This window comes from Microcaecilia unicolor, chromosome 4, assembly GCF_901765095.1.
Source record: "Microcaecilia unicolor chromosome 4, aMicUni1.1, whole genome shotgun sequence".
NCBI lineage: Eukaryota > Metazoa > Chordata > Amphibia > Gymnophiona > Siphonopidae > Microcaecilia > Microcaecilia unicolor.
The window spans coordinates 80989416-81015133 of NC_044034.1; the positions used below are offsets into that span (position 1 = coordinate 80989416).

The 25718-nt window shown below is 43.5% G+C and overlaps 1 protein-coding gene across 1 annotated transcript in view; it reads left to right on the top strand.

Moving 5' to 3' along the window:
- Positions 1–25718, top strand: part of NBEA (neurobeachin) — a 1994973-nt gene that overhangs the window by 717757 nt on the left and 1251498 nt on the right. Inside the window, 1 exon segment of the mRNA XM_030200381.1 lies at positions 1489–1642. Within this exon segment, the coding sequence (XP_030056241.1) occupies positions 1489–1642 (154 nt within the window).

Genomic DNA, 25718 nt, shown 5'->3' on the forward strand with positions numbered 1-25718 from the left:
CCCAAACAGGATGGTGGCGGCCACTGGTAAACCCACTTTGTCTGGGTGACTAGTAGAGTGCATCTCCTACACTTGTACACAGGCTGGGCCGACTCTAGAGGGTTATGTCATTTGTTACAATGTCAGAGCAATGGCTGGGTCGGTAGCCCACTTTGAGATCATCCTCCATTGAGGAGATATGGAAGGCTGCAATGTAGTCATCAGTCCATATATTGACGTCTCACTACTGTCTGGAGCATGATTCCCAACACGACATCTGGTTCAGTCAGACCATTCTGCAGAATTTATTTGGTGGTGTTGTTTTAATTGTTTTCTTGTTGGCCTTGTGTGTTGGAAGTCCCCATTGTCCTCTGTTTGTTGTTTTTGGTGAGCCTGGTAGATAGGAGTTCCCATTCATGGTAACATGTAGTCCAGCTTGTGGTCATAGAAAGCAAAGTTTCTCCGAATAGCAGGTGTTCTCAGAGGAGAGCAGGACACGTTATCACATTCACTCCCACTTCCTCTAGCAGTTGTATTTTTTTAAGCGATTGCATTTAAGTGACTGGTCCTGTGCAGCTGAAACAAGCAGGAGGATAGGCATGCTTGCATGGTTGGGGCTGACAAAAGCTTCTAGAAGCTTAGAACACTGGGCAGCCTCCATGCCGAGGCTCCGTCAGATGTCGTCACCCATTCGTGGTAAAGTGTGTCCTGCTGTCCTCAAGGAACACTTGCTACAAGTGAGTGGCTTCATATTATTTATGATTATACTAGCCGTTAAGCCCGTAAAAACGGGCAAGTATTGCAGCCCTCCTCTCTCCCCTGGCCTCACCCCATCCACCGATTTCCCCCCCCCCCCCCCATATCCAGCAACCCTCCTCTTTCCCTTGGCCTCCCCCCCCCCTGTCCAGCAACCCTCCTCTGTGCCCTGCTCTCACCCCAAGTCCAGCAACCATGGTCTCTCCCCCATGTCCAGCTACCCTCATCGCCGCCGCTCCCTCCCCCCCCTCTGTGCCGGGCCCCTGCACTGACCTGACAGCGCCTCTCACCTCCGTGTGAAAACGCTACAGGCAGCAGCAGATCGCTCTGCTGCTGCCTGCAGCGCTTCCACATGGAGGTGAGAGGCGCTGTCAGGTCAGTGCTGGGGGCCCGATACGGAGGGGGGCGGGAGCGGCGACGGGGAGGGTGGAGGTTGTTTCGCGTGATGTTCCTTTCCAGGTGGCAGCGCCATCGTCCGACAATTCGACTCTGTTTCCCTCTCTGTTCCGCCCTCTGACGTCATGATGTCTTGACGCAAGGGCAGGGCAGAGAGGGAAGTCTGTACTGCTCATTTGCAAGTGAGTACGGTCACTTGCCATTTATATGTTTGATTATGTATCATCTGCACAGAGATGCCCTTTTTTGTTTTTATATATGGCTGTATGTATACAGTATTATCTGAATATTACTAATTTAAACAATTGTGACAGTAATATTAATACTTTGCCTTTTGTTGTTTTTTTTTGTTTTTAGCCATTCAACAAAGTCTGTGATGGACTTTGTTAACAGCAATGAAAATATTATTTTTGTGCACAATACAATTCACCTCATCTCTCAGATGGTTGACAATATTATTATTGCCTGTGGAGGAATTTTGCCATTATTGTCTGCAGCCACCTCACCAACTGTAAGTACAATACTTCCATCTGGTGGTTATTTATAAAATTGCAGCTTATGTGCAGTTAAAAATAATGGACCATCAAACAACTTGTAGATGATACATTTTTATTAAACTTGCTTAATATATCTGTTAGTCCAATAAAAAGGCATCAATTACAACCTGTTTTTTTACTTCTATATATATAAGAGGATTAACATGGCAAACAACATTTTTCATGAACAGTTGAATTATCTGTATATTATAATAGTGAAGCAGTTTTGTAGTATGACAAAGACTACTACTACTACTTAACATTAAAAGAGGGGAGAGGGAGTCATTTACTAATAGCACGTACTAACTCTGCATGGGGGTCCTGCTGTAAATGATTTGTACTAATGACATACCTGATAATAAATGACCCCCCACAAAATTAAAGTGGTCTTGGCCATATCAAAAGAGTGGAAATAATTAAAAAAGGGAATAGCATAGGGGGTATGCATTTAAGTATAGTTATTGAACATTTTCTGTCATTCTAATCTTTTTTAATCCCTAAAATTGTTTGTCACTAAGTGGTAAAATTCTCAAGAGTTATAAAGAAATTCTGTCTTAGACTGAAAAACCCACATATGTATGTATGTGTGTGTGTGCATATACAAAGCTCGTTTTCTGCACATCTCTGTCAAGACAGCTAATTTGAATACAATTTTGATTATACCATCCTGAATATATTTGCAATAGGCCTAATCTCATGCTGGACACCTCACCTAAATAATTTTACCACCACCTAGCCATTATTGTCATAATACGTGCAGATGCCATTTTGCTTTAAAAATAACAGTTACCATCATTTTCAGTCAGGAGAATCTTGTCCTAGTTAAAAATTTGTATCTCAAAAAAAGTTACATTTCTTATAAGACTGGTGTGAAAAAGAAAGATAGGGGGTAGGCCAAATGTCTGACCAAACAGTAGGTTTAATGAAGAAGTAATTCCAATATTACAGGTTTATACAACAATTTGCTTACAATAGGGATTATGCAGTCCCCATGTTTCCATGTTAATCGCACCTTCCTCAAGTGTCAAATGAAATATCTTTGTACAAACAATATAAATGTAAAAATGTCTCAGCATTCATATTAAATCATCAAATAAAACATAAATCTATAAATGTATAAAAAGATAAATATATACATTGTTGCATATAAGTGTATTTAAGTGTTTGTGTGTGTTATATATATATATATATATATATATATATATATATTTGTGCACTTATTGTGAGATATATATATATATCTATCTATCTATCTATCTCACACAATAAGTGCACAAATTATCATAAAAGATATGAAATATAAAAAAAATTGTATATCTTACACCATACTGGCCATAGAAAATGTATTTTGTGTAATTTTATTTTATTTTTTTATTTTTGTTACATTTGTACCCCACACTTTTTCCCACTCATGGCAGGCTCAATGCGGCAGGCAATGGAGGGTTAAGTGACTTGCCCAGAGTCACAAGGAGCTGCCTGTGCCAGGAATCGAACTCAGTTCCTCAGTTCCCCAGGACCAAAGTCCACCACCCTAACCACTAGGCCACTCCTCCACTTCTTGTGTCACTCAGAGATCAAAGAGTTTCTCCATCTGACCACTGGATGTACATATCCATTAAAGCACACCTCCAACTGCAAAAGCTCTTGTGGTGTATGTTATTAAATGTCCTTGTTCTAATATTTATATTGACAAAACGAGCCGCCTATTTCTTGTCAGGTGCAGCAGATGATTTCAGGAACTGGTGGGTTATGTCCATCTACCAGCAGGTGGAGATAGAGATAAACAGAACTGAAGGGAATGATATCAGACTGCAAGCCCCTGCATCAGTTAGTATATCTCTATCTCCAGCAGATGGTGGACAGCGTTTCTCCACCTCCTGGATTCAAAGCCACTGAGGGTGCTACTGGGCCGGTGGCCAGTTGAGTCCGGGGGGGTATCTGACTGAGGGTGTCAGCTTTGGAGGCATACTTACTTGTTAGGTCCCTGCCTCACCCCATATCCCTCTGCACAGGCTGTCTTGCTCTCTTTCTCCTACCATCTCACTTTAAAAAAAAAGGGAAAACTAACCATAAAATTTAACAAAAATAAATAAATTTGAGAGCAGTTCGGTGCCTGTCTGATTCTGCCAGAGCTAGAGAGTTTTACCTCGACTCTATTCTGACTGGTTCCGCACTTTCACTCACTTCAGCTGGTAAGTGCCGTTTTTGCTTTTTCTTTCTCGGTTGTGGTTAATGGCTGCGGAGACAGTTAAACGTTGCACCTGATGTGGGAAACGGCGGTCAGCGATGGGGTTTTGCAGTGCTGATTGTGTTAATTCTTCTGAGGCAGACGGCACAGTTAGGCAGACGGCACAGTTAGTGCGCCAGGGAACATGTTTTCCTACCCGGATCCGCAGAGGCTGAGCGCCATTTTCAATAATGCCGCCGAGGCAGTTCCTGCTAATGTGGCTTCTTCTGCAGAAGGGGCTCTTTCGGTGGGGTTGGATTCATCGGCTCCTTCTTTGAGTCAGTCTCCTGGGTCCCTTGTTGTTTTGGGGGATTTCTTTTCCCCAGAATTTGTACTCTGAGGGGTCTTGGAGACAGGAGGAGGGACTGGAAGATTTGGAGGAGACTTACTTCCCTCAGGATCAGGCAGATGATCCTTCTGCGGTTCGGTTATTTCATAAAGAGGAATTGCTCTCTTTCATCTCTCAGGAATTAGAAGCCTTAAATATTGAAGACCCGGAGGTTGTGGCTTCTCAGAACGTGAACCCTAAAATAGTCAGTACTAGACGCCCATCTAAGGCCTTTCCGGTACTTGAGGCCATTGATGAGTTAATTTTGGCACAGTGGAATGATCCTGATGGTTCCCTGAAAGTGGCCAGAGTCATGACTCACCTTTATTCTGTCACAGCAATTTGGTTAGAACAGTTTGCCCTTCCTAAAGTGGAAGCCTTAGTGATGGCTGTCACTAAAAAGACTACTCTACAGGTAGAAGGTGGAGTAGCGCTTAAGTACATACAGGACAGACGTCTGGAAGCTTCTCAAAAATGTGCCTTTGAGGTGGCCTCTCGACGACTGGTTGATTCTAGCGGATTCTCCACAGGAGAGTCAAGCTTCCACTGCCCGAGTAATTACACTTCTATAGTCGATGGGCTGGATCATCAACAGAGTCAAGAGTCAACTTCTGCCTACTCAGACCCTGGAATATCTCGGGGTACTCTTTGACATGGAGCTTGGAAAGGTGTTTCTCCCAGATGGACGACCAGTCATATTGGTGGCGCCAAGTCCAGTCCTTGGTTTCTCAACCACGCCCTCGCGTTTGGGATTATGTTCAATTCCTGGATTCCATGGCAGCCACGCTGTTGGTGGTGCCATGGGCGAGGGCTCACATGCAGCCCCTTCAGCTCTTTCTTCTGAGCAGATGGTCACCAACTTCCCTGGACTACCAGCGATGACTGTCCTGGAATGACACAGCCAAGAACAGTTTGGCCTGGTGGCTCCTCCCGTCCAATTTGCAGAAGGGTGTACTGTTGGCCTCCCTGACCTGGGTGGTGGTCGTGACAGATACCAGTCTGTCGGGATGAGGGGTCCATTGTGTGGACAGAGTAGCCCATGGACTCTGGACTCCATTAGAAGCAGTTTGATTCATCAATCTGTTGGAACTGAGGGCGATTGTGAACGCCTTGGCCAGTTTTCAGGATCTCCTCGAGGGCAAGGTGGTTCGAGTTTTATTGGACAACTGTCAACAGTGGCTTATATCAATCAGCAGGGAGGGATTCAAAGTTCACTTCTGGCCTGATGGTGTGGGCGGAGGATCACGTTCTCTGCCTTTCAGCAGTGCATGTTGCGAGCCAGAATAATACCCAGGTGGATTTTCTCAGTCGAACTGTCTTGGACGCGGCGGAATGGGAACTGTCATCGTCAGCATTCCGTCTCATTTGCCATCGTTGGGGAACTCCTGTGATGGATCTTATGGCCACATCGCAGAATGCCAAAGTGCCCAAATTCTTCTCCCAAAAAAGACAATCTGGATCCGTAGGGCTAGACACCCTGCCTCAGCCATGGCCAACAAATGGACTGCTGTATGTCTTTCCTCCGTGGCCACTGATAGGGAGAATCCTGCTCCGGATCAGTCTTCATCAGGGGCTAGTGATACTTGTTGTTCCAGACTGGGCTCGGCGACCTTGGTTTGCGGATCTGATTCGGCTGATTGAAGAACCACCACTGCGGTTAGCTGTGAGCCTGGATCTTCTAAATCAGAGTTTGATCTGGATGGAATATCCCTCCCGCTTTGGTCTTACGGCCTGGCTCTTGAGAGGCACTGATTGAGGAAGAAGGGTTTTTCAGACTCTGTTATTGCCACACTTATGCAGGCTCGCAAACGGTCTACGTCCTACACTTATACACGTGTGTGGAAAGTGTTGTCTGCGTGATTGTTCACCATGCTGGGTTTCCCTTCCTGGCTTCAATTTCAGTGATCTTAGACTTTCTTCAAGAAGGACTTAAAATGGATCTGGCCTATAATTCTCTGCGGGTTCAAGTAGCTGCACTGGCATGTTTTTGGATGTAGTTTGTTTTCTGCGAGGGTCCTTCATCTTCGTCCGCCTTTGCTTCAGCCATTTCCTCCTTGGCATCCCTGATTCTACGCGCTTTTCAGGCATCTCCTTTCGATTCCTTAGGCAAGGCTTCAGAGAAAGTTCTGGCTCTGAAAGTGATCATTTTAGTGGCTATTACATCAGCTCGGCGCATTTCTGAAACTCAAGCTTTATGTTGTCGGGACCCCTTTTTTGCAGTTTTCAGAAGCAGGGGTCTCTCTTCGGATGGTGCCATCTTTTTTACTGATGGTGGTGTCAGATTTTCACCTTAATCAAACTCTATTTCTCCCTTCTTTTCGGAAGCAAGATTTTCCAACAGAGTTTGTGTCGCTTCGCTTGTTGGATGTCTGGAGGGTTCTACTCCAGTATCTGCAGGTCACTGATGAATTTCGACATTCAGACCACCTCTTTGTGCTCCTTTCGGGACCAAGGAGGGACGAGGCCACTTCCAAAGCTTCCATTGCTCGTTGAATTAAAGAGGTCATTGAGTCCGCATATATTTTACAGGGGCGAGAGCCGCCTGCGCCTATAAGGGCTCATTGTACTCAAACGCAGGCGGCTTCTTGGACAGAAACTTCTGTTCTTTACGTGGATGAAATTTATCATTTAGCTACTTGGACTTCCTTTCATACTTTTGTTAAGCACTACAGATTAGATGCCGCCGCGTGAGAAGATGCTCATTTTGGGGCACAAATATTGGCGTGGGGGTCGTCGGCTTCCTGCCCTATTTAGGGTATGCTTTGGTACATCCCACCAGTTCCTGGATTCATCTGCACATGACAAGGTAAAATTATGTCTTACTTGATAATTTTCTTTCCTTTAGCGGCAGCGGATGAATCCAGGATCCCGCCCTAGTAACCGACGAGTTTTTCCATGACTGTGTTCTTTTTCCGCAGTTTTTAGACAGGGACATGGACTAGGTCTGTGTCCCGTCCCGGTCCCTTACCGTGGCTCCCAACGCGGGGGGCGAAGATCGGCGGAGGCCGCAGGATCCAGGGCGGCAGGGACGAGTCGCCGACGGGGCCGGCGCTGCCGCGGGCCGCTCCGAGGCCGGCGAACCGCTGGAGCGAACGCCGGTCTCGGAGAAGGGAGTACGCCGGCCAAGATGGCGGCGCCGGCGTCGTCGTCTCCCTGGCTCAGCGCGGACCAGCGAGCCCGCTCCGCCTACTCGCGCCGGATTGGCGCATTGCAGCGAGAGACTCCGCCTGCAAGGTGGCCTGGCCTATCCAGGCGCGCCTTGCCTGCCAGAGCTGAGGGGATTGGTTCCTCCTCTAGGAAGGAGGGAACTGGCGGGAGATTTAAACCACGAAACAGGAAGAGTCAGTGCTTCCGTTTCGTTCGTCAGGAGCCCACACAGTGGATCGGAATTGTTGCCTCCCGAGACTGTGTCCTCTGCGCTAGCCGTCCTTGCTAGCCACCTCCAAGGACTGTGTCCTCTTCGCTAGCCGTCCTTGCTAGCCACCTCCAAGGACTGTGTCCTCTTCGCTAGCCGTCCTTGCTAGCCACCTCCAGGGACTGTGTCCCCTTCGCTAGCCGTCCTTGCTAGCCACCTCCAGAGACTGTGTCCTCTTCGCTAGCCGTCCTTGCTAGCCACCTCCAGGGACTGTCCTCTTCGCTAGCCGTCCTTGCTAGCCACCTCCAGGGACTGGGTCCTCTTCGCTAGCCGCCCTTGCTAGCCACCTCCAGAGATTGTGTCCTCTTCGCTAGCCGTCCTTGCTAGCCACCTCCAGGGACTGTGTCATCTTCAGCTAGACGCCCTTGCTAGCCACCTCCAGAGGTTGTGTCCTCTTCAGCTAGACGCCCTTGCTAGCCACCTCCAGAGGTTGTGTCCTCTTCAGCTAGCCGCCCTTGCTAGCCACCCCAGAGACTGTGTCCTCTTCAGCTAGCCGCCCTTGCTAGCTACCCCAGAGACTGTGTCCTCTTCAGCTAGCCGCCCTTGCTAGCCACCTCCAGAGATTGTGTCCTCTTCAGCTCGTCGTCCTTGCTAGCCACCTCCAGAGATTGGGTCCTCTTCAGCTAGCCGTCCTTGCTAGCCATCTCCAGAGACTGTCCTCTTCAGCTAGCCGTCCTTGCTAGCCACCTTCAGAGATTGTGTCCTCTGCAGCTAGCCGTCCTTGCTAGCCACCTCCAGAGATTGTGGCCTCTTCAGCTAGCCGTCCTCGCTAGCCACCTTCAGAGGCTGTGTTCCTTTTGTGCTAGCTGTCCTTGCTAGCGGCCCTCTAGAGACTGAGTTGCTGACTACTTGCCAGGCCGACCGTCACCCCGCGGTTCCAGCAGTCCTGCTGGCCGCCTGCAGCTGGGGGCTCAACCCTCGGTGAACGGCGGTCGCCGCGGGTGAAGATTCGGGGTGCGCGGCGGTCCTCGGAGGTATTACCGGGCCTCAGGGAACCTAAGGGCTCACCAATAACCGAAACAGGACAGTCTGCATGTCCATCTTTGCAGAATGGCTGCACGTTTTCTGGTTCTATTGTTTGGTTCTCTATTATTTTTTAAAGTGCGAATGGTTTCTAAATTCATGTTCGTTATTCTAGTTGGCCTACATTACTGCTTAAGAAGGATTTATACTAAGTGATGCAGGGGTTGGCTATCTGGTATCACTCCCTTCAGTTCTGTTTATCTCTATATCTACCTGCTGGTAGACGGACATAACCCACCAGTTCCTAGATTCATCTGCTGTCGCTAAAGGAAAGAAAATTATCAGGTAAGACATAATTTTACCATTAAAACCAGAATAATTGAACACCGCAGCTGCTTGAGCCGCAATGTGGAGTCAGCTCTTCTGGTTTCACTTTGGAATGAGCATGGACATACTGTTGGTGATCTTAGATTCTTTGTTTTAAGAATTATACACACCAGATGGCATGGAGGAGATAGAGATATAGTTTTGCTTAAAGGGGAACAAAAATGGATTTATCATTTTATCTCTGTGACACTGTTTGGTTTGAATATGGAAATTGATCAAAAGCCTTTTCTACACTAATATTTTTAATACTGTTTCTTCATTCATATAATTCCTTTTTTGCATTACCTACAAGTCTGGGTCACAAAATAATTATATGTTTATTTTATTGTTTTTGAATGTAGGTTTCTCATATGCAGCCCACGTTGTTTATATATTTAGTTTGGCACACTACTGTTAAGTTGTGTTCATCATATATTTTTCTTTTTTTAATGTAGGTCTCTAACCCCCCTTTTTAACTTTCAGTTCTTACATTGTTTGTACATAAGATGTGAATCTCATGAGTACATAAGTATTGCCACACTGGGACAGACTAAAGGTCCATCAAGCCCAGTATCCTGTTTCCAACAGTGGCCAATCCAGGTCACAAATACCTAGCAAGATCCCAGAAAAGCTTAATAAATTTTATGATGCTTATCCCAGAAATAAGCGGTGAATTTTCCCAAGTCAATTTAATAATGGTCCATGGACTTTTCTTTTAAGAAGCCGTCCAGACCCTTTTTAAACTCCACTATGATAACTGCCTCTACCACATTCTCTGGCACTTAATTTCAGAGTTTAATTACACATTGAGTGAAGAAACATTTTCTCCGATTCATATTAAATTTACTACTTTGTAGCTTCATCGCTACCCCCTAGTCTTAGTATTTTTGGAAAGAGTAAACAAATGATTCACATCTGCCCGTTCCCTCCACTCATTGTTTTATACACCTCTATCATATCTCCCCTCAGCCGTCTCTTCTCCAAGCTGAAGAGCCCTAGACGCTTCAGCCTTTCTTCATAGGGAAGTCGTCCCATCCCGTTTATCATTTTCGTCGCCCTTCTCTGTACCTTTTCTAATTCCAGTATATCTTTTTTGAGATGTGGTGGCCAGAATTGAACACAATATTCGAGGTGCGGTCACACCATGGACCGATACAAAGGCATTATAACGTTCTCACTTTTGTTTTCCATTCCCTTCCTAATAATACCTAGCATTCTATTTGCTTTCTTAGCCACCGCAGCACACTGAGCAGAGCATTTCAACGTATCATCAGCAACAACGCAGAGATCCCTTTCTTGGTTGGTGACTCCTAACGTGGAACCTTGCATTACGTAGCTATAGTTCTGATTCCTCTTTCCCACATGCATCACTTTGCAGTTGCTCACATTAAGCATCATCTGCCATTTAGACACCCAGTCTCCCAGTCTTGTAAGGTTCTGTTGTAATTTTTCACAATCCTCTCGCAATTTAACAACTTTGTGTCGTCAGCAAATATAATTACCTCACTAGTTACTCCCATCTCTAGGTCATTTATAAATATGTTAAAAAGCAGTGGTCCCAACACAGACCCCCGAGGAACCCCACTACCTATCCTTCTCCATTGAGAATACTGACCATTTAACTCTAATTTCTGTTTTCTATCCTTTAACCAGATTTTAATACACAATAAGACACTACCTCCTATCTCATGACTCTCCAGTTTCCTCTGTAGTCTTTCATGAGGTACTTTGTCAAATGCCTTTTGAAAATCCATATACACAATATCAACCGGCTCACCTTTGTCCACATGTTTGTTCACCCCTTCAAAGAAATGTAATAGATTGGTGAGGCAAGATTTCCCTTCACTAAATCCATGTTGGCTTTGTCTCATTAATCCATGCTTTTGAATATGCTCTGTAATTTTGTTCTTTATAATAGTCTCTACCATTTTGCCCGGCACTGACGGGCAGGCTCACCGGTCTATAATTTCCCAGAACCCCTCTGGAACTTTTTTTAAAATATCGGCATTACATGGGCTACCCTCCAATCTTCTGGTACTATTCTCGATTTTAAAGATAATTTACATATTACTAACAATAGTTCCACCAGTTCATTTTTCAATTGTTTCAGTACTCTGGGATGAATACCATCCAGTCAAGGAGATTTGCTACTCTTCAATTTGTCAAATTGCCCCATTACATCCTCTAGGTTTATAGAGATTTCATTCAGTTTCTTCGAATACCATTTCTGGCAGTGGTATCACTCCCAAATCTTCCTCGGTGAAGACAGAAGCAAAGAATTCATTTAATTGCTCCGCTATGACTTTGTTGTCTCTTATCGCCCCTTTTACCCCACGGTCATCCAGCTGTCCAACTGATTTTTTTAGCTGGCTTCTTTTAATATACCTACAAAACATTTACTATGTGTTTTTGCCTCCAACGCAATCTTTTTTTCAAAGTTCCTCTTTGCTTTTTTTTTTATCAGCGCTTTGCATTTGACTTGACATTCCTTATGTTGTTTCTTCTTTTCAGTCTGTTCCTTCTTCCGTTTTTTGAAGGATTTTCTTTTAGTTCTAATAGCTTCCTTCACCTCACTTTTTAACCATGCCGGCTGTTGTTTGGTCTTTCTCCCTCCTTTTTTAATACATTGAATATATTTTACTTGAGCTTCCAGGGTGGTATTTTTAAACAGCATCCACACCTGATGTAAATTTTTGACACTTGCAGCCGCTCCTCTAAGCTTTTTTTTCACCGTTCTTCTTATTTTATCATAGTCTCCTTTTTTGAAAGTTAAATGCTAACGTATTGGATATCCTGTGTATACTTACCCCAAAGCTAATATCAAATCTGACTAAAAAGGGAATTGTGAGACTGAAAGATGCTGCGAACCGCTATGTAGATAATGATGAAGAAAAAGCAAATTTGCTAAATAGATACTTCTGTTTTCACTGAAGAAAATCCCGGAGAAGGACCGCGATTGACTGGCAAAAGTACATATGAGAATGGAGTGGATATAGCACCGTTCACAGAAGAGAGTATGTATGAACAACTAGGAAACCAAAAGGTGGACAAAGCCATGGGACCGGGCGGGATCCACCCCAGGATATTGAGGGAGCTCAGAGAGGTTCTGGCGTGCCCTCTTAAAGATTTGTTTAATAAATCCTTGGAGATGGGAGAGGTTCCGTGGGATTGAAGAATGGCGGATGTGGTCCCCCTCTTCACAAAAGTGGTGATAGGGAAGAAGCTGGAAACTACAGGCCGGTAAGCCTCACTTCGGTTATTGGAAAAGTAATGGAAGCGATGCTGAAGGAAAGGATAGTGAATTTCCTGGAAGCCAATAAGTTGCAAGATCCGAGACAACATGGTTTTACTAAGGGAAATCGTGCCAAACGAATCTCATTGAATTCTTTGACTAGGTGACCGGAGAATTGAATCAGGGACATGCCATAGACGTAATCTTCTTAGATTTCAGCAAAGCTTTTGACACGGTTCCCCACAGGAGGCTCTTAAATAAACTGGACAGGCTGAAGATAGGACCTGACGTGGTGAACTGGATTAGGAACTCGTTGACTGACTGACGCCAGAGAGTGGTGGTTAATGGAATTCACTCGGATGAGGGAAAGGTGAGTAGTGGAGTGCCTCAGGGATCGGTGCTGGGGCCAATTCTGTTCAATATATTTGTAAGTGACATTACTGAAGGGTTAGAAGATAATGTTTGCCTTTTTGTGGACGATACTAAGATTTATAAGAGAGTGGACACCCGGGAGGGAGTGGAAAACATTAAAAATGATCTGCAGAAGCTAGAAGAATGGTCTAAGGTTTGGCATTTAAAATTCAATGCGAAGAAATGCAAAGTGATGCACAGGGAGTAGAAATCCACGAGAGACGTGTTAGACGGTGAGAGTCTGATATGTACGGACGGGGAGAGGGATCTTGGGGTGTTAGTATCTGAGGATCTGAAGGCGATGAAACAGTGTGACAAGGCGGTGGCCGTAGCTAGAAGGTTGCTAGGCTGTATAGAGAGAGGTGTGACCAGCAGAAGAAGTTGATGCCTCTGTATAAGTCGTTGGTGAGGCCCCACCTGGAGTATTGTGTTCAGTTTTGGAGGCCGTATCTTGCTAAGGATGTAATTGAAGCGGTGCAAAGAAAAGCTACGAGAATGGTATGGGATTTGCGTTACAAGACGTATGAGGAGAGACTTGCTGACCTGAACATGTATACCCTGGAGGAAAGCAGAAACAGGGGTGATATGATACAGACGTTCAAATATTTGAAAGGTATTAATCTGCAAACGAACTTTTTCCGGAGATGGGAAGGCGGTAGAACTAGAGGACATGAAATAAGATTGAAGGGGGGCAGGCTCAAGAAAAATGTCAGGAAGTACTTTTTCATGGAGAGAGTGGTAGATACTTGGAATGGCTTCTCGCGGGAGGTGGTGGAGATGAAAACGGTAACAGAATTCAAAAATGTGTGGGATAAACATAAAGGAATCCTGTTCAGAAGGAAAGTATCCTCAGAAGTTTAGCGGAGATGGGGTGGCAGAGCCGGTGGTGGGGGGCGGGACTGGTGGTTGGGAGGCGGGGCTAGTACTGGGCAGACTTCTACGGTCTGTGCCGTGAGGATGGCAGATACTAATCAAGGTCAGGTATACACAAAAGGTAGCACATATGAGTTTATCTTTTTTGGGCAGGCTAGATGGACCGTGCAGGTCCTTCTCTGCCGTCGTCTACTATGTTACTATGTATTATGATCACTGTTATCAAGCGGCCCCATCACCATTACCTCCTGCATGAGATCATGTGATCCACTAAGGAATAGGTCTAGAATTTTTCCTTTTCTTGTCAGCTCCTGTACCAGCTGCTCCGTTAAGCAATCTTTGATTTTGTCAAGGAATTTTACCTCCCTAGTATGACCCGATGTTACATTTACCCAGTCAATATCGGGGTAATTGAAATCACCCATTATTATCGTGTTGCCCAGTTTGTTAGCCTCCCTAATTTCTGATAACATTTCTACATCCATCTGTTCATCCTGGCCAGGCGGACGATAGTACACTCCTGTCACTATCCTTTTCCCCTTTACACATGGAATTTCAATCCACAGGGATTCCAATATGTGTTTTGTTTCCTGTAGAATTTTCAATCTATTTGACTCAAGGGCTTTCTTAGCATACAATGCTACCCCTCCACCAATTCGATCCACCCTATCACTACGATATAATTTGTACCCTGGTATGACAGTGTCCCACTGGTTATCCTCCTTCCACCAGGTCTCAGAGATTCCTATTATATCTAATTTTTAATTTAGTGCAATATATTCTAACTCTTCCATCTGATTTCTTAGGCTTCTGGCATTTGCATATAGACATTTCAAACTATGTTGTTTCTGTTTACATCATGCTCAGTACTTGACTGTATTAAATTGCAATCTTTTGTCTGATTTTTATTTTTATTTAAGGACACCTGATCTACTATGGTCTCTTGTGCAACCTCACTATCGGGATACCCTATCTTCCCTGTGTTGGTGATATCTTTAAAAGATACTTTATTCCGAACCATGCACCTTTGAGCGACTGTCATATCGGTTTTCAGTTTTCTAGCAAGAACATTTTCCCATTACAACAAGGCTTGGTTCCTTTTACCATTTTTCAACATTGCCTATACATAAGATTGGTTTTTATATTGTTTTTTTTAGTTTTCTAGTGAGAGCATCACAATGAGGCTTGGTTTCTCTTAACTCCTTTTTTCTTAACATCAAGAATTGGTACTACACCATTTTTAATGTGAATTTTTTCCAAATCGAGGCGTGACTTCATTCTTGAAAATGAGGTTTGGTTCATATCCCAAATTATGGCTTGACACTATTTCTGAAAATGAGGTTTGGTTTATTCTCTTTACCATTTGTCATCAGTCATTAACGTTTCGCACTATTTGTAACTGCATTTTGCCAGTTAGCTTATGAGGAAGTTGAAAATCAAAGACAGATAGTCTGGTTACGTACATTTAAGCCAGTGTAGTTTTGCAGGAAGTCCATGCGGAGAACTGTTTGGGTATGAGAGCTACAAGAGTTCATTTTAAACTACCTCAAGTCCCATCTGCTCCCAGTTTAGCATTTGGAGTTCATTGGAGCCCTGTTAGACACTCAGCAGATGCAAGCCTTTCGTCCTGTGCCAAGGGTGAATGCTCTAGTTGTACTTGCCACTCAGGTTTGAGCCAGGCAGCAGGTCACAGCTTGGCAGATGTTGGTTACTAGGCCACATGTCCTCCACTGTGCATGCACTCCCTTGACACATCTTCAAATAAGAACCATCCAGTTGATCCTAGCTTCCCAGTGGTGTCAGGCCTCCAGAAACCTAGCGGATGTCATCCAAGTAACACCTGAATTGGTTCAGTCCCTCCTCTGGTGGACAAGTTTGATCTAATTTGACCGTGGGACTTCCATTCCAAATTCCTTGGCCCCAGAATGTGCTGACGATGGATGTATTCCAGCTGGGGTGGGGAGCTCACTTGGTTAGGTGCACTCAAGGTTTTGTTCAGCTCAGGAGACAAATCTTCAGATCATCCTTCTGGAGCTACTGGCAATTGGGAATGCTCTCTAAAGGTTTTCAGAGATCAGCTGTTCAACCAAATTGTACTCATTCAAATGGACAATCAGGTTGCAATGCATTACACCAACAAGCAGGGGGGTACCAGATCATACTCTGTGTCAGGAGGCTGTCTGGATGTGGCGATGGGCTGTCCAGAACATGATTGTTCTCAGGGCCACCTGGCAGGCAGATTCAACAGCCTGGCCGACAGACTGAGCAGTCATGCAACCACACGAGTGATCACTTACCATGAGCTTTTCCCGTGAGATCTTCCGAGTGTGGGGCACCCTCAGTGGATCTCTTTGCTGTTCCATTCGATTACAAGGTCCCTCAGTATTATTCCAGGCTCAGAGCACACGACAGACTAGTGTTGGATTCCTTCCTCTTCCATTGGGGGAACAACCTTCTGTATGCATATCCCCACGATTCCTCTAGTGGGGAAGACTTTGCTGAAACTGAAACAAGATTGTGGAATCATGATCCTGATTGCCCCTTATTGACCCAGGCAGATCTGGTTCCCTTTTCTTCTGGAGTTATCGTCTGAAGAACCGTGGAGATTTGAGTGTTCTCCAACCCTCATAACGCTGAACGAGGGATCTCTTCTACATCCCAAACTCCAGTCCTTGGCCCTCACAACTTGGATGTTGAGAGCTTAGAATTTTCTTGCTTGCATCTTCCTAAGTGTTTTTCCAGAGTCTTGCTGGCTTCCAGGAAAGATTCCACTAAGAGGTGTTGTTCTTTCAAATGGAGGAGGTTTGCTCTCTGGTGTGACGGCAAAGCCCTAGATCTTCTTTCTTGCCCTACACAGATCTTGCTGGAATACCTCTGAACCTCTCCAAGTCTGGTCTAAAGACCAACTCTGTAAGCATTCACTTTGGTGCAATTAGTGCTTATCATCGTAATATGGAAGGTAAGCCCATCTCTGGACAGCCTCTAGTTATTCGCGTTTAAACTTTGTATTCAAGAGAATATTTTGTCGCCAGTTATCTTAATATTGGGGATACTGGTTAATTATACTCTGACACTGGATTGTTAAATCAGTTCTGTTAGACTGTCTAATGAAGAAATTACGATGCATTTGAAAGTTTTTTTGATATGTTTCATTTTTGATTGTTGATTCGGTCATTTTTCTTATCACAAATTAATTATTGTAATGATATTTACTTAAACTGTTCAAGAGCTGCTCTATAAATAGCTTCAAATGACTGAAAATGCAGCAAGTGCAACTTATATATTCATGATCTTGATCTGATCTTGTATCTAGTTTTTATTTGTGCCTCCACTGGTTTGCCTTGTTTGGATTTCCCCCTAAATCAAGATCTTAGTCACTGAGAGATATGTTTGTGTATCCAAATCCTAGAGGTATAGGATTCTTTTGCTTGTTTGAGTCTTCTTTTTCTTTTGAGGCTGCAAAATTCTGGAAGAGTCTTCCACCTGAAATAAGATCTACCTTGGACTATAAACAGTTTAGAAAGTTCTTAAAGACAATTTTATTTCAGAAATATGTTATAGATTAAGGGTTCATTGGTCGTTTGTGATCTATTGTCCTAACTGTTTATGTGTATTCACTGGACTGTACCTGGTTAATCTTGTGATCTACGTTGAACTAGTGGTCTGATATATGAGGAATACAAAAATAAATGCTTTGCTATGCTAGAGGTTCACTGTTGACAAAGCCCCCTGTCCTCTGCTTATGTTAGGGGACCTCAGTGTTGTCTCACCTAGCTGATGAATGCCCCTTTTGAGCCACTTGATTCTTGTCATTTGAAGTACTTAACCTGGAAGGTCTTGTTTTTGGTGACTGTTAATTCATCTTGCATGGTCAGCGAGCTTCAGGCCCTAGTAGCGGGATCCACCTTACACAAAATTTCATTATAATATAGTAGTTCTCTGCATGCACCCTAAGTTACTGCCTAAGGTTGAGTCCGAGTTCCATTTGAACCAAACCTCATGCCCATCCTTGCAAACGTGCACTGCACACTTTGGACTGCGAGCAAGCATTGTCCTTTTTCTTGGAGTGAGAAAGGAGTTGGAAAACAACAAGGCAGTTGGTCCGTCAAATCCAATACAGAAAATGAAACGAGGCAGACCTTGTAAAAAAGCAATGTCTTTATTAGTAGATTAAAAGCTCCCAGGTATTCAACATAAAATGCCCGACATGGCCATGTTTCGCCAGTATACAAATGGCTGCATCAGGGGCAATAGATCACTGTAAATGAAAATAAAATCATTCAGTATCTAAAATGAACATATTTAAGACATAAATAGACTAAAAACACCAAAGGAACATTGAGGGAACCCCAAGCTAAGAAAGCTCTGGGTATTTAGGTAATAAAACAATGTTCAACTGTGACTAATACATATCTTTAAAAGCATAATTTAAATAAATAAGCTTTAAGAACAGCAGAGAAACTCTTAAAATACTGGATGTCTAGGTGCTAAAAACGATGTGCAATGGTGAAATAGTAAAACAGAGAGGCTTTCTCACCTGATATACAACTTCAAAACATACTAGGCTGGTGTGACTGTAAAAGCATAGAAAGCTCTAAAACAAAAACATCAACACCACACGTGAAAAAAGTTGTCTAACAAGGCAAAGGAATATTAAAAATCCATATAAATTTCTCAATGTACTTACAGATTCTGGGAACAGTCTCTCAAAAAAAAACAAAAAAAAAACAAAAAACATTCTGTGGTTGCAGTGAAAGCAAACATGCTGTATCAACCAAGCTTATATGCATGCTGATGTCATGCATACAAAATTAGTGTAAAAGAAAAACCTAAAAATCAGTTCAAAAAAGCCATCTTAGTTTAAAAACTGGTCAAAATCATGATGCAGCCTTTTTTATACTGGCGAAACATAGCCATGTCGGGCATTTTATATTGAATACCTGGGAGCTTTTAATCTACTAATAAAAGCATTGCTTTTGTACAAGGTCTTACTCATTGTTTTTTTTTTTTTTTCTTGGAGCGGACTATGCCTTACAGACAGTCCACCCAGGTTTTAGTTTCTTTTAAACCCAACAGGATGGGGGGATCACCATCGAGAAATGCACAATCTCCAATTGGCTGGCAAATTGCATTTCTTTCACTTATGCCCAAGCAGGGCTAACTCATTAGGGTCATGTCATGGCTCACAATGTCAGAGCCATGGGCACATCTGTAGCCCACTTGAGATCAACCTCCATAGAAAAGATTTGCAAGGCTTATAACATTGTCTTTGGTCCACACATCACATCTCACCTCACTATTGCCCTGAACAAGATATCCGATGACATAGCGATTTTGGACAGACAGTTCTGCATAATTTGTTTGGGTTCTAGAATCCAACTCCACCCTTTTAGGCCTGTTTTTTCTGTTCTAGGCTGCACACTCACACTGTATGTATATATAGTTTCGAGTTAATTGAGCCTGGTAGGGATTCCCACATGTGAGAATAACATGGCCTGCTTGTCCTTGGAGAAAGTGAAGATACTTACCCTGTAGCAGGTATTCTCCATGGAGAGCAGGCCATTAATTCTCACATACCCTCTCAGCTCCCCTTGAAATTGTTTTTGGCATTTACTGTACTGATTGTCCTGATCTCGTGGCAGGTGGGAATGCACTTGCATTTCCTCAGTGAGGATGCTGACATGCTGTCAAAGCTGTATTACGCTGTAAAAATGTTCTGCACTGGGCAATGTGGCTGATGTCATCCACATGAATTTCTCCTTACAATTAAGGCTTGAAACAGATTTACTGAAATGTAGGCAGCAATTGAAAACATTCATGTGCATTGCTAGTAAAAGATGTGTTTTGATGAAGTGACTGAATTTTTTTTATTTTATTTTATCATTTTACTTAATTACATTCACATTTATCACATAAATGTAAGGAAATACAGAAATTAATATAAAAAGGAAAACATTTTCTCTCAACAATATATATTTACATAATTGTCCACAATTGGAAGATCCAAGATCAGGAAAACAATCTTAAAGAAAATAAGAAAAACTCAAAATGGTTAATCTTACACTTCACATTTTCTGAGGGAGGAAGGTTAATCGGTTATTGCAGCCGGTGCAGTGGTAACTGAAGGAAGTTGCTGCAGAGGATTCTTCATCTGTTTCCACAAACTCTTATAATTTCTTAGGTTCAAACAAATAAGTAATAAGGAAAATAAAACACTTACAAGGAAATCGTGCTAGGAGGGTCCCACCTGGGGCAATGATTCCTGGCTTAAAAGCCAAGACTTCACACCTCACAGTCTGCGATTCCCTTGATGTGTCAGGAAATATATTCATCTTTAAACCCAAAAAACTATCAACCATGTATCGGCAATACAATTTCAAAACGTTGTTCCTATCTAATCAAAGACGAAAGTCACTAATAATATAACTCTATCTATAACTTCTGAATTTTCCAAATGTCAGTTAAACTTACATCTCTTTTCTCTGATAAAGAAAATTTTAAAGGAAATATAATTTTAGTCACCAAAAGGTGGCTATCAGAAGGTATAAGCAAAGTATCAGAGAAATATTTCTTCAAGAATTCAGTAGCTGATATATTATAGGATATTATAGGTAAATTTATCATTCTCAAGTTATTTTCCCTTAATTGGTTCTCCAGAAATTCCAATCTTTACAAGAAAGATAACTATTCTTCATTACCAAATTATCTAATTTTCATAGAGAAGCCATTTCCGTAATCAAAGTCTCCATTTTTATATCTTGGACTTCCACTTTGTTAGATAAGAATTAATATAAATTCTTTAACTCACATAGTGAAAAATTTTAAACATCTGAAGAAGACAGTTATTCACATTCTGCTGCAGTTCCTATAGTACGTCCTTTATGACATTATTGGCTTCACCAAGTCCAATTTCTCCACAGAAACTGCTCCAGATATCTTCGGGGGGAAGAGCTCACTCTCCAATCCCCCAGTTGGTTTATTATCTGGAGTCGATGCTGCGCCAGGACCTCCTTGGGTCACATGAAATTCCTAGCCCACTTCGGGCGTTTCCATTATTGACCTCCATAGCGAAGCATTACTATTTCCGGGTCTTGGAGGGGTCGTGCCAACAGGGGGACTCAAAGTCACTCCCTCCACTGAGATTCGGCAATAAAGCCTTGCTGTTCCCTGAAGCCAGAATCAATATCCCCAACGTTATGACCCCGAATCTCTCCAAAATAGACTGAGAAGTGGTGGGAACCTCAGCCATGTTCGAGGAGGACAGCACCACGGCTTTGCCTTTTCTCTTCCCCATTCTCTGGGGAGCGCGCCCTCTTCTTCAGGCATTCTGGTGTAAAACGGGAACTCAGCTAGCATACGTCCTCCCTCAACGCCATCTTGGATCCTCCAGGTTGGGACACTCTTTGTCTGGTTTCTCCTCAGAGGCCTGTCTAATATGGGTAACCCTACAGCATAGCCCTCTGAGTCACTGAAACACAGAAGCCCCTCCACCACTTGCAAGGTGGTGTCCCTTCGGAGGGGGAAGTGACTGAATTTTAATATTTTCAATGTTTACATATGTTAATATTTAATGCTTTTTAAATAATTTGTCAATGTTGGTGTTATGTGTCTGTTGAACTATGAGTTTTCTGATTGTTAGCTGCCAATTGTGTTGGTTAGAAAGTGCTGTAAATAAAATAAATAAAACTACAAGCTAATAGAATCAATTGCTTAAATGATTAACATGAAGCCATTTTGCAGAATAAAATTTGGACAGCAGTTTGTGCATTCTGTCCTGAATAATGGTCCCAAATATTTTGTCTTCACCACAAAAGTTAGTGCTATAATCAAAAGAAATTTCAGAGTACCGCTGTAAAAGTCTAATGGTTATATTTCTGAATAGCATTACAAGACCATTTCAAATAAGTTGGGGCTTCCTCTATCTTCTATTAGAATGTCCGATGGAAAAAGCTGAAGACTACAGTGACTGAACCCATATATGGGCTTCCTGCTAAGATGACCCCAAGAGCAAACTAGAAAATCATTCATAAAATCAGGAAGAGCTTGTGTTCTGTTGGACAGAGACCCCCCTCCCTTTCAGTTTGGAGGATCTGTATTGCTTATGGTGAAGTGAAAGGTTTATATCCATAAGGTAATGTTTTGCCTGTAAAGCAGCTTTTGCCAGGCGAAACATGGCCATTTCAGGCACACTTTTTAATGTATATTTAATAAAGCTTTTTGTTCCATCTACCACTGTGTCTGCTCCAAAAACTTCTTTCCTTTAGAGAGAGGAATAGCCAGCAAAATAAATAATGTCTCTGTATAAATCTCTGGTTAGACCTCATTTAGAGTACTGTGTATAAGACTGTACCTTCAAGAAAAATGGGATGGAGTTGTCCAGAGGATAGCTACCAAAATGATCAGTGGTGTTTGTCATAAGGCATATGAGGTCAGAGATCTCAATATATATACTATGGAAGAAAGACGGGAGATGGGGGAGATATGATTGTGACTTTTAAATATCTCCATGTTATAAATGCACAGGAGACGAGTAACTTTCAGCTGGAAAAGAAGCTCTGGAATGAGGAGGATAGGATGAAGTTGGAAAGGGGGTAGACTCAGGAGTAACCTGATGAAAGGTATTTGAGACTAGGACTGAGATGTTGGTGACTAGGACCATCTGAATTCACAGAATTTTGGGACAAGTACATAAGATTGCTAAGGAATAGTAGTTGACATGGATGGGCAGACTGGATAAGGCCATATGGTCTTTTTCTGCCTTCATTTTTCTGTTTTTCTGTAGGTGTCATGGTGGGTTCTTTGCTCTGTCAACACCTGAATAGCTTTCCATTCTTGATGTAATCATGAAGTTCACATTATATCTTAAAAGTCTAGAGGAAAATGTGAGGCCATGTGTCTAAGAGCTGAAGTGGAACTGAATGTGGGCCACATAACAAGGCAATAACACTAAGCATTCAAGTAAATATACAATAGAATGGCTGAAGAAGAGGTTTCGTGTTTGACTGGCCAGATAAAAGTCCTGACCTTAAATCTTCTTGAAATTTCATAGCAAGACGTGAAACAGCTGTTCATGCATATACTACCTTAAATGTCAAAGAGATGAATGAGTTCTATATAGAAGAATAGATCAACTGTTATATGAAATATTTAGTTGAAGTTATTGGTGGTCTAAGAGGTATCACCTGTTACTGAATGAAGGTTTCATATTCTTTATCAGACAAGAATGCTCACTATTAAATCTTTTTGTTTGTTGTTTATTGCATCCTTTTTGTCAGATTTTTTTATTTAGTGGGTGGTTCTTTTATCAGAGTTGAGATTAGGATCTAATCATGTTTTAAATATAAAATATGCTAGAATAAAGACCATTCTTGAGGATTTTCAGTACAGCATACAGAACGAAGGAGATTCTCAGAGCCATTAGAGAATGGAACTAACATGTATTGCTACTGAAAATGGTATTTGCCTTCTACAGAAATCTTTAGACAAATCTGATTGACACCATGCAGTGACTAATGATCCTTATGTAACTAGTGTACTATTATGTATTGTGTTGACATTGTAAGTAGTATGAAGGATTGCTCTAGATTGTAAGTAGTATACCATGCCATATTTTGTATTGTTTTTGAATATTTTTACTGCTGTAATTGTCTATTGCTCATGTTTGATCTATTCTTACTGTACACCACCTTGAGTGAATTCCTTCAAAAAGGCGGTAAATAAATCCTAATAAATAAATAGTGAATTGCTGTCCTAGGGGAGTGTCTTTTACAGGTTAGAAATGTCCCAAACCTTACTTTCTATGCTGGAGAGATTGAAGTCCCTCTTCCCATTTACAATTCTTTTTTTTCCATTATAGATCTGCTGTTTTAATATTTGTTTTAAAATCTTTTTTTCAAAATTGATTTGCAAATTGGCTTGATTCTTTCCTTAAAAGATTATGTATAGTAATGTATTAGTTCAATTTATGTCAATAAAATTGATGAAATGACAGGACATTAATACTCAGTGATGTATTTGGCATTTCTTTTCCTTTAAATATATCAAAACCAATTTGCTTAAAAATGTACTTGTTAAATTAGCTAATATTGGACTTTGTTTACTATGCTGTGCTAGAAGTGTGTCAGCATTTTATCGTGTACTAACCATTAGCATGTGCTGTGTAGGCACCCACAATATTCCAATGGATGCCTAAACAGTTAGCATGTGCTAATTTTGTGCACAAGCTAAAAACGCTAGCGCACCTTAGTAAACAGGGCCCATAATGTTTAGGATTTAGCAATTTATTAAGATTGAGTATAATTAAAATGTATGCGTGTGTACATCTTTATATTTTTGTCTGTTTTATATATTCTCTGAGGACAAACAGGCTGCTTGTTCTCACTGATGGGTGACGTCCGCGGCAGCCCCTCGAATCAGAGATCTTCCCTAGCAAAGATCAGCCCTCGAGTAGGTCTCCCCCTGCCTCGAGGGCTCCTGCGGTACAGCCCCCCTGGGATCGACCTTCTTCGGACCCGGCCCCGAGGAAGCGACGCTTGGATTCGACGTCCTTCTCGTCAGTACCGGGAGGTTCCGGTGACATGCTTCATGTGAAGGCAAAGAAGCATCGGCACAGGTCACCTTCCCGATGTGGTACCGAGAGCTCTGGGTCGCCGAGGGAGTCGGCACCCACTAGGCATCGACGCCGGGAGGACTGCTCACCCTCTATTCAGGAGGTGTCAATGCGCTGTACCCTGGAGAGCCCGGTACCGCCTCCGTGCCCTGAGCAGGTTCTCAGTTCGTCGCCTGTACCGGACTCCCAGCCTTCCTCGACAGCCGCTCTAAGCGAGAGCCTCAGGGCCATCCTTCCAGGGATCCTGGAGGAGCTGTTGCGCCCTTCTCCTGTACCGGGGGTGCTTGCGCTGCCGGTGAGTGAGGCGTCGGCTGGCCCTTTGCCCGTCGTGAGGTCTCCGAGGCCAGTACCTCTTGTGGTGCCCGCGTCGGCTGCCTCCCAAGTAGACTCTCCGACGACGTCGATGGAGGGAGCTTCATCGCCGCCGATGTGGCAGTCTACTTCTCGACGTTCCCACCCTGGCCATGTGTCTACGGAGTCGAGGCGGGCGCGAGTTCGCACAGAGGTTCATGAACTAGTGTCCGACACCGATGGTGAGGCCTCATGGGAAGCAGAGGAAGACGTTAGATATTTCTCGGATGAGGAGTCTGACGGTCTTCCTTCTGATCCCACTCCCTCCCCTGAAAGACAGCTTTCTCCTCCTGAGAGTCTTTCGCGGCCTTTGTCCGGGAAATGTCTATGGCAATTCCCTTCCCTGTGGTTACAGAGGATGAGCAAAGAGCCGAAATGTTTGAGCTTTTGGACTATCCTTCGCCACCTAAGGAATCGTCCACAGTACCTATGCATCGTGTCTTCAAGAAGACATTGCTGGAGAACTGGGCGAATCCGCTAACTAGTCCCCACATTCCCAAGAAGATCGAGTCCCAGTATCGGATCCATGGGGACCCAGAGTTGATGCGGACTCAGTTGCCTCACGACTCTGGTGTGGTGGATCTGGCCCTTAAGGAAGGTCAAGAGTTCTAGAGAGTATGCTTAAGCGCCCCCAGGCAAATACTCTGGAACCTTGGATTCTTTTGGGAGGAAGGCCTACCATTCTGCTATGCTCATTTCCAAAATTCAGTCCTACCAGCTCTACACGAGCATTCATGTGCGGAATAATGTGCGGCAGTTGGCGGACAAGCTCCCCTCTGAGCAAGCCAAGCCTTTTCAGCAGGTGGTCAGGCAGCTGAAGGCGTGTGGTAAATTCCTGGCCAGGGGTGTTTACGATACTTTTGATGTCGTGTCCAGGGCCGCTGCTCAAGGTGTGGTGATGCGCAGACTCTCATGGCTGCGTGCCTCCGACCTGGAAAATAGGATCCAGCAGCGGATTGCGAATTCTCCTTGCCGGGGGGATAATATTTTTGGTGAAAAGGTAGAACAGGTGGTAGAGCAGCTCCACCAGTAGGACACCGCTTTCGACAAATTCTCCCGCCAGGCGCCTTCAACATCTACCTCAACTGGTAGACGTTTTTATGGTGGAAGAAGGACTTTTACCTATTCTAATAGGCGTAGGTACAATCCTCCCTCTCGCCAGCCTGCTGCCCAGGCTAAGCCCCAGCGCACGCGCTCTCGTCAGCAGCGTGCGACTCAGCAAGCCCCTACGGCTCCCCAGCAAAAGGAAAGGGCGGGCTTTTGAGTGGCTCCAGCA